Below are 18,074 nucleotides of genomic sequence, written 5' to 3' on the forward strand. Positions count from 1 at the left end.
AAAAAAAAAAAAAAAAAAAAAAAAAAAAAAAAAAAATCAAGCACTTTTCAAACCCTGAAAGCACAATTAAAATTCAAGCATTTTCATGGATTTCAAGCACTTGTACAAACCCTGTTATTTGTAAGTTTTTGGTCATTTTGTATAATTCAATGTTTCTATTTTGTAGGGTTTTGACTATCAAGGGACTTTTTTGGAATGCAACCCCCGCGAAAAACAAGGGTTTACTGTGTAGCAGCGGTGAGCAGTTATTTCGAGTTGGGACAAGTTGGGTTAAAAAATATGGCCAAGAAAAAAAAAGTCAAGATGGGTGTGCATCTAGTGAATCTTTTTTTTTTCATATTCCTCTCTGCTTGTCAAATGTTAATTTAACGTCCACTAAGGTTATTTTCTGTTGTAACAGACACAGAGCTGGGTTTTATTGATTAAATTGAATTAGTATGGGTTGACATAAACGTTTGAAATAATTTATTGGAACATACTTTTTATGAAGACCAAGAGTGTAAAATGACAGAATTTTTTAAAATTTTAAAGTACAAAACTATAACTTTAAACATTGGAAACAAAAACAAAGACAAATAAAAATAAAACATCTTAATACGTGCATGGCTTTCGCCACTATCGGAGTGAGTGAGTAGCACATTGTAAAAGCTCTTTGGGAGGTCTTCAGTGACTTGAGAAAGCGCTGTAATAAATGCAGACCATTTACAATCTATCCGATATTTTTTCATTTACGTATATATGCAAACATCTACATGTTGTATTTCTTTAAATTTTGTAGTTTTATTAAATTCATTTTGAAACGCTCACAATCAAAGCAAAATAATATATATGTCACTGTTTTAAGCACTTATATTGTATTTAGTTCGTAATATGACCGTAGTTGCACTTTTTAGTCTAATTTATGCAATTAGATTTTTCTAGTTCATCTGAGGTAGATCGGTAACATAGATAGATAGATAGATATATACTTTATTCATCCCCGTAGGGAAATTCACACTTCCAGCAGTCTACCCCGTTGTTTATTAACAGATTAACATGATGCCCTAGGGTGCTTGTAGCGGAGCGGATGACGTCACGCCAGTCCAAAAGTTCGACATCCCTGCAGCAGATGGAAATCTTTTCTTTGTAAAAATCCAGGGATACACAACCTCGTGTTAGCAAGTCCGCCTCTTCTCCGATTCCCCCCGGCTTTCGTGTTTCTATAGTATTATTTTATTTACAGTAGTATGCAAAAGTGTGGGCACCCCTGATCATTTAAGAATTTTTTTTTTCTTTATAAATCATTGGTTGTTCGGGTTAGCAATTTCAGTTAAATATATCATATAGCAGACAAACACAGTGATATCTGAGAAGTCAAATTAAGGATTTACAGAAAGTGTGCAATAATTACTTGAACAAAAGTAGGCAGGTGCATACATTAGGGCACCCTTGTAGTTTTATTGACTTGAATGCCTTTAGCACTAATAATTGGAACACAAATTTTGTTTGTTAGGATCATTGACCCTTGACCTACACATACACAGGTGAAGCCAATCATGAGTAAGGGTATATAAAGCGGTCAGTTGCAAGTTGTTCTTTTGACATCTTCTCTGAAGAGTGGCAACATAGGAGCCTCAGAACAACTGTTAAATGACATGAAAACAAAGATTGTTCAACATCATGGTTTAGGGTAAGGAAACAAAAAGCTAGCTCAGAGATTTTAGCTGTCAGTTTCCACTGTGAGGACCATAGTGGGGAAATGGAAGCACACAGGCACAGTTCTAGTTAAGGCCCGAAGTGGCAGGCCAAGAAAATCTCAATAAGCAGAGGCGAAGGATGGTGAGAACAGTCAAACTCAACCCACAGACCAGCTCCAAAGACCTACAACATGATCTTGCTGCAGACTGTGTCACTGCGCATCGTTCAACTATTCAGCGCACTTTGCACAAGGAGATGCTCTATGGGAGAGTAATGCGGCAGAAGCCTTTTCAGCGCACATGCCACAGAGTCGCTTGAGGTATGCTAAAGCAGATTTGGACAAGATGCTGTGGACTGATGAAACGAAAATTGAGTTATTTGGACACAACAAAGGGAGGTATGCATGGCAAAAGAACACAGTATTCCAAGACAAACATTTGCTACCCACAGTAAAGTTTTGTGGCGTTTCCATCATGCTATGGGCCTGTGTAGGTACTGGTAATTTGTTAGAGTTGAAGGTCGCATGGATTCCAGTTAGTATCAGCAGATTCTTGCGAACAATGTTCTAGAATCAGTGACAAAGCTGAAGTTGCGCTGGGAGTGGATATTTCAACAAGACAACGACCCCAAACCCTGCTCAAATTCTACTAAGACATTCAGGCAGAGGAACTAGTACAATGTTCTGGAATGGTTCTCAGTCCCGGGACCTGAATACTATTCAAAATCTGTGGTGTGATTTAAAGCGGGCAGTCCATGCTCAGAAACCATCAAACCTGACTGAAGTGGAGATGTTTTGTAAAGAAGAATGGTCAAAAACATTTTCAATCAGAATCCAGACCCTCATTGGAAGCTATAGGAAGCGTTTGGAGGCTGTCATTTCTGCAAAAGGATGATCTACTAAATATTGACGTAATTTTTTGTTTGGGTGCCCAAATTCATGCACCTGCCTACTTTTGTTTAAGTAATTATTGCACACTTTCTGTAAATACTATAAACCTTATTTCACTCATCAGATATCACTGTCTGCTATATTTTACTGAAATTGCTGATCCGAACAACCAATGATTTATAAAGGAAAATGATCAGGGGTACACACACGCTGGAGCACGCACGCACACCCACCGTCTGTGCAGCCCTTTGGGATTCATTGTGATTAAGGGCTATACAAATAAACATGACTTGGCTATTAGTCTAATGTTATTTTTGTAGTATTTCTATGTAGGTATTTTTGAAGCATTATCTTTGTATATCTGTAATATTCCGTCATAGTATTTTTGTATTATTTCAGGTGTAATATTTCTGTAGTAGTTCTTGTATTACAGTAGTATTTTTGTGGTATTTCTCAAGTATTTTTTTCTTTTCGGGATGAAAACAAACTAATATAATAGGTCCTTCATTTGGAGCTCTAAATATGATGTTTAGTTTTGTAGTATTTCTAATGTAGTTTTGTTATGGACACACAAATGGACAAAGTTGCCACCAAAACCATTTTTTTAAATTAACAGTATTAAAGTTATTTTTTGTTAACAGTAGTTGCCTAGCGCTGCAGTATATAATTTTTTCTTCTTTAAATCAATGTTCTGTGGAAATGAAAAAGGAAGGAGAACTTACCCTCTATGTGACAGATTTGGAACTGTGTGTGTGGCAAAGTTGAGACGTATATCTTTGCACCAGATGTCTGCTTCAAAAAACTCACATATCGTCCTTGCTTCCCAATTAATCGCCCAACTAGAAGCTGAAACACAGAGATACACAATGCATCCAATTTACATTTAACATGAACATTTAGATTTTATTAATATAGCAACTTCAGAAGAAGAAGTTCACAAGAAAATTCGAGTTGTAAACTAAAAGAAAAACTACAATAAAATTAATTTAATTGTTAATACAGAAAACATTGGTTAATCAGGATTCGGTTTATTTTATCTTGGCGAAATCCGGATAAAAAGTTTGGTCCGGATGGTCTCTAATGTATTTCTTATTTCATTAAAATCTATGCATATTCCGCATTTTATAATCCGAATCTTTGGCTATCCCGGATCAAAAGCCTGATCATTTTTGATCCAGTCTTATGGATTTGGGCATGTCTATTCTGGATCAATCTATCCACATTAGCCTATCACAATCTTTGACGCTACATTCCCGAAATGTTCAAGTAAACATCTTTTCGGAAAGTTCTCAACCAGAGGCTGGATGACGCAACTTTCCCGGAAAGTGTCTGCCATCCTTGTCCATAGACAAAAGAATTTCTGTATGAGTTTGTCTTTGCGAGTTTCCCGATTGCCACTGACCGACAATCTCATTGTGCTTCGATAAAAGTTGTGATGTAGCATTGCAAAACGACGCCGAGTGTCACTTGATGGCGTCATTGAAGAGGAGGCGAGGGGACCAGACATTGGAAGAGAAATTATAGCTCATACAATACTGTAATTACACTGGCAGGAAGAAGAAAGATATTGCGGCTTATTTTCACATGAAACCTCAAACATTGTCACATCTTCTGAAAAAAGCGAATAAGTTGATGAGTCAGCACTCAGGTGGTGACATTTTGAAGGGATCTAAACGCCAATGCATCTGTTTGCACCCAGAAGTAGAGCAGACTATAAACCCGTGAATTCATGTCCGTCAAAACCAGATGAGTTATTCATGTATTTTCTACTAAACATCGTTTTGAGGTCAGGGGGTCGGAGAACACCAGACATCGGATGATCTGGACAATTTTCCCGGTCAATTTGAATCTGGATTAACAGAGTTTTTACTGTACAAGTTACTTAGTGTACATTGTGAAACAAATACACTAATGTATGAATGAGTATAAACATTGTGCACAATCAAGAGCAGCCAGTCAATCACAAATGTAGTGCTGTTCGATCACAGTTGAGCACTATTTTATCAGTTAAGCGAATGCCGTTTTAAACCTTAAAACAACTTACCACACTATACACAAACCCAACACTTTAATAGCCGGAGAGAGCATTCACGGACGCTGCCCAACCTACGAACGAGTTGGATTCCGGACGATCATTCGTAAGTTGGTTCAGGGCTATATATTGTATGTATAAGTATCTCTAAGGCTTGTATAGGTAACCTGTATTTTTTTGTACTCAGAAATAATCATTTAATAAAATAATATGCTCTATAAAAAAGGTAAATAAAGTGGTTTTACCTGCACTTCAAGAGGTCCTCCTCCTTGGTAAAAAGTGGTTGAAAAAGCCTTCTGACCATTTTCTCAAACGCATCAAGCTTTCTTATTTAACTTTTGTTTCAAAAGAAACGGCTCGACTCTTTTACACCAACCATCTTGAATGGATGCACAAGATAACAATAAATAACTTCCAAGTTCTTAGTGCGTTAGCGATACAGTACACGTTGTTATGATTACACACAAACCAGGAAGACAGATTTCTTCTTCGGTGTGGATGCTGGGTGACCTCTCACAGCGCCACACGGCGGGCAGAAGCACTACAGTACTGTCCTCCACTCGGAAAAAGGTGCACACTAAACAAAATCTAATTTACAGCAATGTCTGGATATATTTCGACATCCCGGAAAAAAAAAATGATCGTATCTGCCGGAATCCGTAATTCGAATGTTCGAAAGTCGGGAGGCCTCTGTAGTTAGCTTTTCTTTGACAGTCAGATTTATGGCAGGCTGGATTAAATCATCCAGCGAATGAGATCCGTCCGACGGGCCATATGATAAGATATTCCTGGTATATTACAATTACGTAAATATAAAATGTTTACTTAGGACAAAAATAATTTGATGATAAACTGTTCCAAATATGTTATTTCCAGTAAAAGTATGACTGAGTTGCAGTGATAAAAATAAATTAAATTGGTTGATAAAATTACTATTCGATAGGGATTCACATAATTTTAAGCACGAAAAATGTCAGCCATTAAAGACCAAATTGCATTTTTGGTTGTGGACGGGGAAAAAAAATGACCAAGAATGGATGTTGAGATCACGTCATGACAAAAACTAGCCTCGCGTAGCTGGCTTTCACCCAAGGGAGGTTTGTTAATTGTTTTAGGCTTTGTACACCCTTTTCATAGCCAAATTCAAGCACTTTCAAAGCCAATTTTGAGTATCTTCAAAGTAAGAAATCCAGCGCCGATCAAAAGAACTTATTTTCGTTGTTGTCAACTTTGACGACTAAAATAAAGTCCATCTTGCTGCTAGCACATACTTTGAGCTATTTTGAACAATACCTATAAATTATCTACTATCTCTTTGTGTCAATAGGCTGCTATAAAGTGACATAAATTCTGCCACTCTGCTTCAACAATGCACATACAGCTTGACTGAGTCACTCGTATAAAAACACGCAAAAGGCTTTATAGGTGTTGGGTAATAATGGAGTTTCAACTGAACCTTTTTTCACGTTTGATGTTGACTTTGAGGACTAAAATAAAGTCAATATTTTGCTGCCAGAATATACTTTGTACCATATTAAACTGTTTCCATCAATGACCTATGATCTTTTGGCGTCAATCGGCTAAATTAAAAATGACAAGAATTCTGCCGTTTACCTCAACAATGTGCTTGGCTACAATACATTTGTTAAAAAACACAGAAAGTGGTGGGTAATAATTGAGTTCAATATGGAATACAAAAAAAGAAATCAATTTATATTATATGTATGTATAGTGTATAAAAAAAAAACAGAAAAATAGAAAAATTTGGACATATTTTATTGATATTGAGTAAATTCAATCTTTCAATCTTAGAGACAGCTGATCTTTTACTTCTTTTAATAATTTTTTTTTGTGCATGTTTTTCCAGAGGATCTGTGCCTAGAATGGCACAGTGGCGACACTTTCCCTGACTTTTTTCCCCCATTTTTCTTCATTTATTGCCTGGTCTATATACAGACAACTCCCCTACTTACGAACATTCGAGTTACGAACAACTGTACATAAAGAACATTTTTTCGGGAAGTCGAAAAATATCCAGACATTGTATTGTGTGCACCATTTTCTGAGTTGTGAACAGCGCTGTAGTTGTTCTTTCCACCGCGTGGCGCTGTGATAGGTCATCCAGCATCCACCCCGAAGACCAAATACGGCTTCTACTTCCTAGTTCGTGTGTAATGTAAACACACTGCACACTATCTCTAGCACACTAAGAACATTGACATTTTTATTGTTTAATATCTCATGCATCCATTCAATATGGTTGGTATGAAACTTAAGGAGGCGAGCCGTTTCGTTGGAAATGGAAGTGGAATGAGCTTGATGCCAATGAGAAAATGGTTGTTTTGTTTCCATTCACTTTTTCCCACGAAGGTGGACGCCACCTAACTTCAAAAGGAAGTTAAACTTAACTTTATTTTTCAATTCATGTTTATTTGTGACGCCCTTAATCACAAGGAGTATCAAAGGGCTTCACAGACCAACGCCTAATGGGTAGTTTTGTTTTTCAATGCAGTACTATGCTTCATCTTTCAGCCTGCTATGAAACGTTATAGAGCAGGGGTGGCTAACCCGGTCCTGGAGAGCCGCACATCATGCATGTTTTGGAGGTTTCTCTGCTCCAATGCAGGCGATTCCTATCAACTGGATCGTTATCAAGGTCTCACAAAGCCTGCTAACAAACTGAAATAGGTATCACCCGTATTGGAGCAGAGAAACCTCCAAAACATGCAGGAGGTGCGGCTTCTTCAGGACCGGGTTAGCCACCCGTTATAGAGCATACTATTTTATTAAACGTTTATTCTTTTTATTTTTATTTTCTATTTTTATTTATTTTTAGAAAATGGCCAAGTAGGTGTGGTGACTCAAATTTACTGCGTTTTTGCACAGTGAGCGTTTGCCTTGCTGAAACTGGGTTCATACAGGAAAATCTGCCTTATGGCACCTTCCAACAATTTTGGGAGACGCCAAATTTAATTAGATAATCCTGACTAGTTACTGGGCGGCAGTAACTTAGGGGGTAGAGCGGTTCAATTCCCGGCTCCCCGAGTTAGATTTCCAAGTGTCCCTGGGCAAGACACTGAACCCCTAATGCCCCGAATAAGCAGGTAGTTACCTTGCATGGCTATCTCCGCTATCGATGTGTCTGTGAGAAACGGTAAGTGTGAGGCACATTGCAAAACGCTTTGGGAGGTCTTAACTCACTTGAAAAGCACTATATAAATGCAATCCATTTCCCATTTAACGTCAACATTTACATAGCTTACATTGTACAGTTGAAACATGCCAATCCTTCGACACTCATGACACTAGTCCGTTTGTCTATAAAGTCATTTGAAGGAATCTAATAGAGAACAGCAACAGTTCAGTGGTGATCTACCGCATTTTCATGACCATTAGGCATACATGCGGCGCGTCCCATCGTGAGGTGCACATCATTTGTTGACTATTCACAGGTGCATCAATTATCAAAATAAATGCTTTGCAACTATGAATTTGGAATCACTTTTTATTTTGTATTTTGTAAGTCCTGAACATTGAGCGTCGCAGTTCCAGGTAGCTAGCTTGATTTGTCCCCTTATGAGTCCTCAAACACTTTTCTTAAACAAGTTATGCAATTAATTTTTTTGAGTGCCATTGGGGGTACCGTATTTTCCGACTATAAGTGGCACCTAAAAGCCTTTATGTTTTTCAAAAGCTGACCATGCGCCTTATAATACAGTGCGCCCTATTTATGGATCAACATTAAGTCGCAAAGTCTTCGAAATAACTTGCAGCCGCCGACTAGATTTCCCCCCCGAACGCCAAGTAGTCCGCGGTGTAAGCTGGGATTTATTTACCGGCGTTTCATTGGCTAACCAATGTGTCAATCATCATTTGAATCTATCACTATTGGCTAAAGTTATTCGGAGGTCAAGGGGCGGATCCTTTTTATCATTTACAGGCTGGAATTGGCTTAAACGGCTAAACAAAGCCTGCAATTGGCCGAAAAAGATGAATGTGTATAGCACGTGGTTGACGGCATACAGAAAGCATTTACTATACTGTATTTGTAAATATTTTATTCTCCTGGATTTACTACACTCACGGATATAAGAGGACATTGGCTGCATATGATTATGAACATAAAGACTTCGGTGACCAACCCCAGCTATATATTATCCATGCATCTTGTTTCAGACTGAACTCGATGTTTCTTTGATAAGCGGTGCAGATAATGGTTGGAATGAAGTGTCCATTTTTAAATTAAACTCAATTCCAAGTGTTAATTGTCATATGCACAGTAAAGTTGCGAGCGAAAAAGAAAAAAGAAACTAAGGAATGGTTGGCATTTCTTGAATCCCAAGACTTTAACCTTCCGATGATGGAACGATGCATTTGAGTGACATCGTACGGACACCGCATCCGCACGTGTTCTCGACACGTATTTGCGTCTTTGCAAGCTTTGGGAATGTTAAGGGGGTAATAAGTTTGACTGAACTATCTGACTGTTTTGTCGACGTTCCCATTGTAGCGCCTTATAATCCGGTACGCCTTATGTATGTCAAAAATAGGACCAAAAACTATTTTTCCGGGGTGCGCCCTATAACCCGGTGCGCCTTATAGTGCGGAAAATACGGTACATTGAACCGAAGTGTTGCGTGTCATGGTCAGCCTTGTGCCGTCAAGTACCTTTTAAATAGAAAAAGGCAAAGCAATGCATTGGCAAGATTTGCTTTGAAAGTCAATCCATTTTGTGACTGTGCAGACCAACAGTGACCAGTAGTTATGCCTTTTTCTGAGAAAATTGACCCAATAGTGGAAGTTGAACTTAAATAATTTATTATTTCTTAGAGAGTTAAATGATCTGCTGGTCTCAAATCTGAGGAATTATGTTGTTCTGGAGGGGACATTTAAAAGAATTTGCGGGATAAGGCTTGCCTCACCTTTGGCACTTCAATCTCCCAGATGACTAGCTCAGAGCTTGAAGAGGAAACATGGTTACTAGGGCTTTCTCTAGTGCCCATAGTGCACCCACTGTCCACAGAGTCCATACTGTTTACATCAGAGCCTAGACAAAAAAACATTAACATTGAAATGCTTAACAAGACCATATAATAAAAAATGTATTCCATACCATTGTAAAACTCTGGTGGGCCGCTGGGTCTAATTGGTCCCGGCCAGAGTTTTGAAGTTAATCAAAATAACTTTAAAGATATCTCATGATATGAAAGATTGCAAACCCATTGCGTGTGTGCTAGCTTGCACACATTTGTCCTCTCACTCGCTTTTAGTTATTTAGGTTAATATGAATGTGATCGGATCTGTCCGCTTCGCTAATTTGTTTGCAGAGAACAGGGGAGAGGGGCAGCAGCACAGAACAAGTCAGGGAAGGAACTGGTCAAAGAGAAGAGAGTGCAAAAAAGGAAAGGAAATGAAGAATTGAGTCGAAGTAGGAAAATTATCCAAATATTAACTCATTTTATTAAATTAATAGCTCCAAAGCTGAGAGAATTGTCCATCTCTGACAGAATAACCATAATCACTCCCTTTGCTTTTCTCAATGCCAAAATTCAGTCAAGTCAAGAGATTTTTTCTTTTGTTTTACACATTTTAACTATTTGCGCGCTTTTGGATGTTTTGTGTTTGTGTTAATAATAATAATAATAATTTCCTTGTATTGTCATTCTGTGTAACAATGTACACAGAACGAAATGTCGATTGCACCTGACCCGTTGTAGCGAGCCGATGCAGCCGCAGCCAACAGAGGGCGCCGCCGACCACTTTTTAAGTCTTAGGAATGACTCGGCCGGGGCGCGAACGCGCCGCGGAAGAGTGACAGGGGCCGGGGGCCCGCCACCCCCGCTTAATTCAGTCTACATTGGTTAAAATTTGATTGGTAAATAGTTAAGTTTTTGTATTTGATCATTTTTATAGCACTTAAGAGAATTTGTATTTTGTTGTAGTTATATACACATATATACATCTGTTAAAGCAACAACAAAATCTGACCCAAAAGCGCTGGCCAGCTCTTTGTAGTGAGCTGCGGTGAAAGAGCCATCCGATTGCCAAAAAATAGTCAGAATTTCCATCTTGATCATTACAAATTGTGTACACCGTGTAACAATTTTTGTAAAGGATGAAAAAATAACTAATTTTTTTTTTTGTTAGACCCATTTTGTCTTTAATCTGGGCCATCTAGGTTACTGTTAGCAGACAATGACATCATTGCAGATTGCTAATATTGCCGCGGAATACTAGCAAACGTCCTCGAAGCATTTATTTTTCAAGTGTATTGTGTACACCAATTTGTTTTTAATCTAGTGTCTTGCTGCAAGTAAACAGGGCACCTGTTTTTTCCACATTAAACTCCTGTCTCATCTTACTAGATCTAGCTTCTTTATTTTGCTCTAAAAATGCACCAGATTCTGTTTTAAATTGTACAAAATTTACTTATGAGGGTATGCATCATAGACTGTCCACCCACTGGCGTTACACATAATATTATGGGAAACACTGTGAAACATCTGAAGCTATACAAAATGTTCCAAGAATAAGCTTAAAAACTTTCCACCATTTTATGTTGTACATTGAGACTACAACGCCACCAATCCTCATACTACGATACTATACAGGTAGTATTACTATTGATACGCTATCCCGGGGTGTCTTAACATTGAAAAAGTTACCATACATTAATTTTAAACAATTGCATAAAGGCCCATCTTAATGTCATTTTATTGAAAGCAAATGTTTTGGTTTTCAAGTAAATAAGTGGTAATAACATTAAAAGGCTGTATAATCATGTAAATTATTTTGAATTTGAAAGTTTTGTTATTTATTTATTTTAAGGCGTAATGAAACACGACAAGGTGGCAAGTCACATAGCTCAAAAGAGTACCATAAATTCCGGACTATAAGCCGCTACTTTTTTCCTAAACTTTCAACCCTGCGGCTTATTCAGTGATGCGGCCAATTTATGTAACTTTTCTAACGCGCCAGCGGCGCTTGTGTACAAAAGGTAAGATTTAGACCGGTGGAATATATGTGCCGAGGAAGACTGCAACTTCTTAGCTTGTGCACAAATTAAATTAGCGTCGACATATCCTAATCATGCAAATTGCAAAAAGAAAGGCACATGACGTAGCTTTCAAGCTAAAAGCAAACGAGGAGTCTGATAAAGAAGGAAATAGAGCTACTGCACGTAAACTTCACTTTACGAGAGTGTTGCTAGCATATTTTTGAATAAGGGAGCGTGGGACGACGTCTATATGACAAAGTCTCTTTCCCATACTGGGGAAGACGAGTTTAATGATGCCAGTTATGAGGAAGAAGATAAGGACGGTTTACCGTGGTTTCTGTAAGTACGGTACGTTTTTTTGACAGACCTGTTAACTGTGTCGCGAGCGTGTTGCTAGTAGCGTTTTGCTACCCTTCACAGGCACGGTTTGGGATGAAAGTTATAAAATAATAATTAAAGCTTTGAAAACTCTCTCGGTGTACCGTCTTTCTGTGTAAATATGTGTAACCGATGTATAATATGTATGCAAACGCGGGCTGACGGGAAGTGGGGTAAAGGTGAGTGAGACCTGTTGTCGCGGTGGACAATAGTGGATATACATTTTTCCCACCCCTACGTTTGGAAATATGGACTTTTTTTCCTTGGATTAGTTTTAACGCGTACCCAGACTCTGCAGGTCTGCAACAAACTTTAAGTACCGGTATCATTTTCTGTTCATTTTACCGGCTGTGGTATTTAGGAATTTGTGTCTTATATTCGGTTACAATCAAGGGACTCAAAGCCGGGTTTGGGCTAATTTTGTGGTTGTGTTATACGTTTTAATGTAGGCGCTTATATACAGGTACGGCTTGTGTAAGTACAAACTCTGTTTTCCTCTTAAAATGTGGTGGGTGCGGCTTATAATCAGGTGCGCTCTATAGTCCGGAATTCACGGTACGTTTGTCACACATAAATACATAACTGCTGCTATTTGAATGTGAATATTGTGTCAAAACTCGCATGAGGACTAATGACAAGAGATAGTTAATAAGTCATATTTGGACTGCGATTTTTAAAAACAAACTTACCTAAATGAACCACAGAGGAGACTTAAGCACGGGCTTGTTTCGACAGCATCTGGCATGTGCGCGTAGAGTTAAAGCGAAAAATTGAGATTTTATCACACATTACATGCACAAATATACTGTACATTATTAGGAAAAGGGTGGGCAATGAGGATATTATCAAAATCGTGAAGAAGATTGTCATCAAAAAATATACATAATTAAAGGGTGCATTAATGAATCCAGTTCTGATCAAAAGAAGTTTTTGTTGTCGACTTTGAAGACTAAAATAAAGTCAATATCTTGCTGCTAGCCCATACGTTGTGCCATTTTGAGCTATTCCCATCAATTATCTACGAGATTTGTGTCAATGGGCTGCTATAAGCTTACATAAATACTGCCACTCAGCTTCAACAGTGCAAATGCAGCTCGACTAAGCGACACATGTTTAAAAACATGGAAATCACATTATAGGGGTTGGCTAATAATGGAGTTCCAAAGGAATGTCTTAAGAAGATGAATACACATGTCGCCTTGCGGGCTACAGTTAGGACTTTGTTAAATCAGCTCGTTGTGACTTTTGCATTCCAATGCAATAAAGAATGACTGATTTGACAACGAGCTTGTTTTTAGTGGTGAGACTAAAGTAAATGGCAAAGTTAAACAAAGATCCATGAAATTAATTGCCTACGCTTTTAATCATCAACTTCAATTCATTTTATCCAGTCGCTGCTGTTGCCCTACTTGGGAAGCGTGTAACAATTATTTGAATGCAATTGTGTTTAAGACCTCAATCTTATTGTGGTCCAGAAACATGAATTTTAACCAAGAATTGCCTGAATGGCAATCGTTTTTCTGTTATAAACGCAAATCTGCGCCAGTAGAACACATCACCTCTGTGGGTTCATTCTTATAAATGTCATTGGCAAAGAAACACACAAAGAAAACTTAAGATGTTCTCTTTCCCAGCCTTAAAAGCAAAAATGCGTATAGTGCTCTGGGCAATAGTGGAAGAAATTTGACAATGTGCGACCAGCAAGAATGTGTTAATGTGAGAACAAAATTGTCAGACATTAGCATGAAATTCAAAAACATTATTTTTGAAAATTGTTATAAAATGTAGATCCTTACATACATACATACATACACATATATATATATACATACATACATATATATACATACATACATATATATACATACATACATATATATACATACATATATATACATACATATATATACATACATATATATACATACATATATATACATACATATATATACATACATATATATACATACATATATATACATACATATATATACATACATATATATACATACATATATATACATACATATATATACATACATATATATACATACATATATATACATACATATATATACATACATATATATACATACATATATATACATACATATATATACATACATATATATACATACATATATATATATATATATATATATATATACATATATATACATATATATACATATATATATATATATATAAAATTCGGCATACATGTAATTTACCTCCAGACAGGTCTGTTTCTACTTCACATCCCTGTGGTCCATTCCTGTGGTCCATTCCATCAAGTGTTCTTACTCCACACACTAGGTCCTCTGTAGGTGTCTCGATAAGTGAATGGGGTTGTTTTACTACTTTTCCCCCCAACTCTGTAATCTGGAAGAGATTTGTTTCGTTGCTAATGCCATCCTCAGAGTGGAAGGTGCTACAAGCAGATTCCTCAGTACTTGTAGCCGATTCATCAAATTTGTGTGCGTTTAGTCCAGGTTCAAAAACTGCCATTTGATCAGATTGTTTAGATACTGGGTCTTTTTGAGTATTGTTTGTCTGCACTGATTTATCAACTTCCATAGATTCCCATGCATGGACATTAAAAGACCCATTAGACATCACTTGCTTTTGGGTTTCACCAGAGCTTGTTTTATGGTAAGTTGACAATTGAAGGTGTTGACAATGATACCTTTCACCTTCTATGATGTCAGGAATTGAGGAGCTGTAGAATTGCTGGGTGGCTGCAGAGATGACCTCAGTTATGAGTCCAGCTGCCAGAACTTCCAGATCTTGCTCCTTTTCATAACTAGTGTGAACACAAATTTCTTTTGGTGTCAACGGTGCAGTGTGGACTTCTGAATTTTCAACCAGAGAAATGGGTGTGCTGGTTATCATGTGTTGATTAAAATCTTGTAGTGAATCAGGTATCTCTTGATACTCCAAATGTGAGGATCCCGCTTGCTGTGCTTTAATGGGTGCAATTGGACAACCATCTTCATATGCTACCATTAATCCGTGGTTATCTGCAACTTCCCCTTCTGGCTCAGGCCGCTTTGCATCAGAAAGGCACTCTAACGAAGTCGATGAGTGGTGGGGCAAGAAAATGTGTTCAGCAGCCATTTCTGAAGCAGATGACTCTCTATTCGGATCAATGTATGCCTCTGGGGAACAGGAGGAAAGTGTTTGTTTTTTTGACTCTCTGCAATCTTTAGGTGACACTTTTAGAATCTCATCTTGCAGATTTGATGACAAATGAGCGATGGTGAGTTTATCAATAACTTTCATTTCTTTTTCACATGTCTCATCAGAGTCTTCAATCATCTGTCCGATTATGGATGCTGTGTCTGAATTGTCGGCTTGTTCCTGTGAGATAATTTCCTGCTCCTCATCTTTATGAGTAAATTTTGAATGTCTGCAGGAAACATGATGTTCTGTGTTATTTGTAGTACATACAGGGTCTTTCTCAACGACACCATTGTGATCCGTTGGTCCAGACAATCTCAGGGCTGCATTGGCTTGACCTCCATCTGGCTCGTCATGGCTGATGAGGCGCTCTTTTTTACGCAAGGTGTACCACCACCAGCCGATCAGTGCTAGGACTCCAGGCAGTGAGTAGGGCACAACCGAGCGAAACCTTAGAGGCATCTCCTAAGGGAACTAGCAACTACACCTGGAAGGGGAAGCAGAAACAATTTTATCTATTTGTTGCGATATGTATGCCTGTATTTAACATAAACAAAACTATTCGAAATATTGCTCAATCAACTCATTACCAGGGTTCATATTCCCTTTATATGTTCTAAATTCAAGAACCTTTCAAGCACTTTCATTGCCAGATTTTAATTGGTCCGGTACCTTCAAAGGAAGAAATTCAGCGCCGATCAAAAGAACATTTTTCTTTTTTGATGGCTAAAATAAAGTCACCATCTTTTTAACACACAGATGGGAACAGTTCAAAATAGCAAAAACTATGATCGACAATCTTTTTGTGTCAATGGGCTGCTATAAACAGACATTAATTTGGCCATTCTGCTTCAACGATGCACCTTAAGCTGGGCTATATCGCACTTGTTTACAAATACGGAAGGGCTTTATAGGAGTTGGGTAATAATTAATTCTAATACAGAAAAAAATTAGAAGAAAAGTACTGTCAATATGAAAAGCATAAAAATGAGCCAAACTGACTCATTTAATGATATCGATTGCTTCGAAGCAGAGTGCATTCAATATTTTAAACTTAGAGACTGTTGAGAGCTTCTGCGTTTTTGACTTATTGTAATTGATCATTTTTGAATGTTTTTCAGGGGATTGGTGTCCATATTGGTTAAAAAAGGATTGTAAATTTGCATTTTATCACTTATTTGCAGCACGGAAGAGTTAATATTTTTAATGCATATTTTAGCGTTTTGCATTTTCAGGGATTTTGTGCTCTTTACATTTGTTCAGTTTGTAAAATTGTATTTAACAAAAAATGTAACCATCTTAATTTATATTTCATGTGTTTTCTGGAATCCCCGGAATCAAAACATAGAAAAGTACTGTATGTGTAAAACGCAGAAAAACGAGTTTTTACTCATTTTAATGAGTGATTGCTTTGAAGCGGAGTGCATTCAATTTTTAAATCTTGGAGACTCCTGATCAAAACTTGAAACACACACACACCTTTAATGTATTCGCCATCAGTAAATGGTTTTCCGTGCTTTGCCATGCAGTGAGCAATGTCATGGCTTGCTTCAGTGGTGGCGTTTGTAGCAGTGACAAATGTTTTCAGGGTCTGTGTTAGTTTGCCGTATCTGGACACAACGCGTTTTAATGTCTCTGCCATGTCAGACTCATCATTGAATTAATGTTAGTTTCATCTTGTCATGACGTGTAACACTTGATGTGCGGGGTACAACACTCTCAAGGCATAATGCCTCAAACAGCGCGATCATTTTTTGCACAAAGCCTCAGTCATCTGTCCACGCTGTCTGAAAAGAACAATTTTTTTGCTGGGTGAGCTGTTGTGATTCGTTCATTTCTCGTGCACCGTTGTTCCTGTGGGTGCGTTAAAACATGGATCCTCCCTCTGCGAGACGCGGCGCAGACCTGCACTCAGGAAGTAGAGGAGGCGGAGCGTAACCGTAAAGCCTCTAAATAACAAAGGGCGCAACTGAAAATGTCTAAATTTCACCTAAAAATGCGCCTGGGAGAAAAAAAAAAGAAAAAAAAAGGAAAAAAAAATGTTTTTACAATGTGCTCAAACGTGCCACCTAGCACTGTATATTATTAATTCTGCAGCATTATTTTGGTAGTATTTCTAGAGGGTTTTTTTTTTTTGGTAATATATCTGCAGTATTACTGTAGTTGTATTTTTGTAAGTCATTTTTGTAGTATTGCTGTAGTTGCAGTTGTGTTTTCGTGTTATTTCCATGGTAGAATATCTGTAGTATTACTTTAGTTGTATGTTTTTTGGTAATTTTGTAGTATACCTGCAGTAAGATTTTGTCGTAATTTTATAGTATTACTATTGTGAGGTATTTTATAGTACTTCCATAAATGTATGTAGTATTTCCATAATAAAATATTTGTAGTATATCTGTCATAATATTTATGTAGCAGTATTTTTGTTTTTGTAACATTTCTGTTTAAGTGATTTTGTAGTATGTCCAGAGTAATCATTTTTTTAGTATATATATGTGTTATATATATTGTAGTATCTTATAGACACTTTGATATTTAGTTTGTAGTATATGTGTACTATTTTTGTAGCATTACTACAGTAGTGTGTTTGTAGTTTTTCTGTAGTAGTATTTTTGTAAAATAGTATTACTGCTGTAGTATTTTTGTAGTATCTCTGAAATAGTAACTTTAGATTGTTTAAGTAGATTCGCTTCATCAAAATGGTTTAAAACACTCAATTACAGCAAAAAATACGTCCATATTATAGGCACTGCATTTGATTTTTCGTTTTGTAGTATAAATGCATTTGTATTTAAGTATCTTTGTAGCATTCATGCAGTCTGGTTTTATAGTATTTTTGTTGTAATACTGTGGTTTATTTTTTTGGGCTATTCTTGTAGAATTTCTGCAGTTATTTTTTAGACTCAAACATGGCGGCGCGT

General features: G+C 37.3%; 1 protein-coding gene across 3 annotated transcripts in view; it reads right to left on the minus strand.

The window, feature by feature from the left end:
• The window catches only part of akap1b (A-kinase anchoring protein 1b), a 48,659-nt gene that overhangs the window by 23,517 nt on the left and 7,068 nt on the right, over positions 1-18,074 (minus strand). For all 3 annotated transcript variants that reach the window (XM_088346263.1, XM_088346262.1, XM_088346264.1), the window contains exons 2-4: positions 14,205-15,640; positions 9,521-9,645; positions 3,289-3,412 (exon numbers count right to left, since the gene is read on the minus strand). In XM_088346263.1, coding sequence (XP_088202389.1) covers positions 3,289-3,412; positions 9,521-9,645; positions 14,205-15,615 — 1,660 coding nt within the window. In that variant the 5' untranslated portion in view covers positions 15,616-15,640. The remainder of the gene's footprint in view (positions 1-3,288; positions 3,413-9,520; positions 9,646-14,204; positions 15,641-18,074) is intronic.

Source organism: Urocampus carinirostris, chromosome 10 (genome assembly GCF_059441175.1).
Source record: "Urocampus carinirostris isolate Australia breed hairy pipefish chromosome 10, RoL_Ucar_1.0, whole genome shotgun sequence".
In the NCBI taxonomy this organism is placed as follows: domain Eukaryota; kingdom Metazoa; phylum Chordata; class Actinopteri; order Syngnathiformes; family Syngnathidae; genus Urocampus; species Urocampus carinirostris.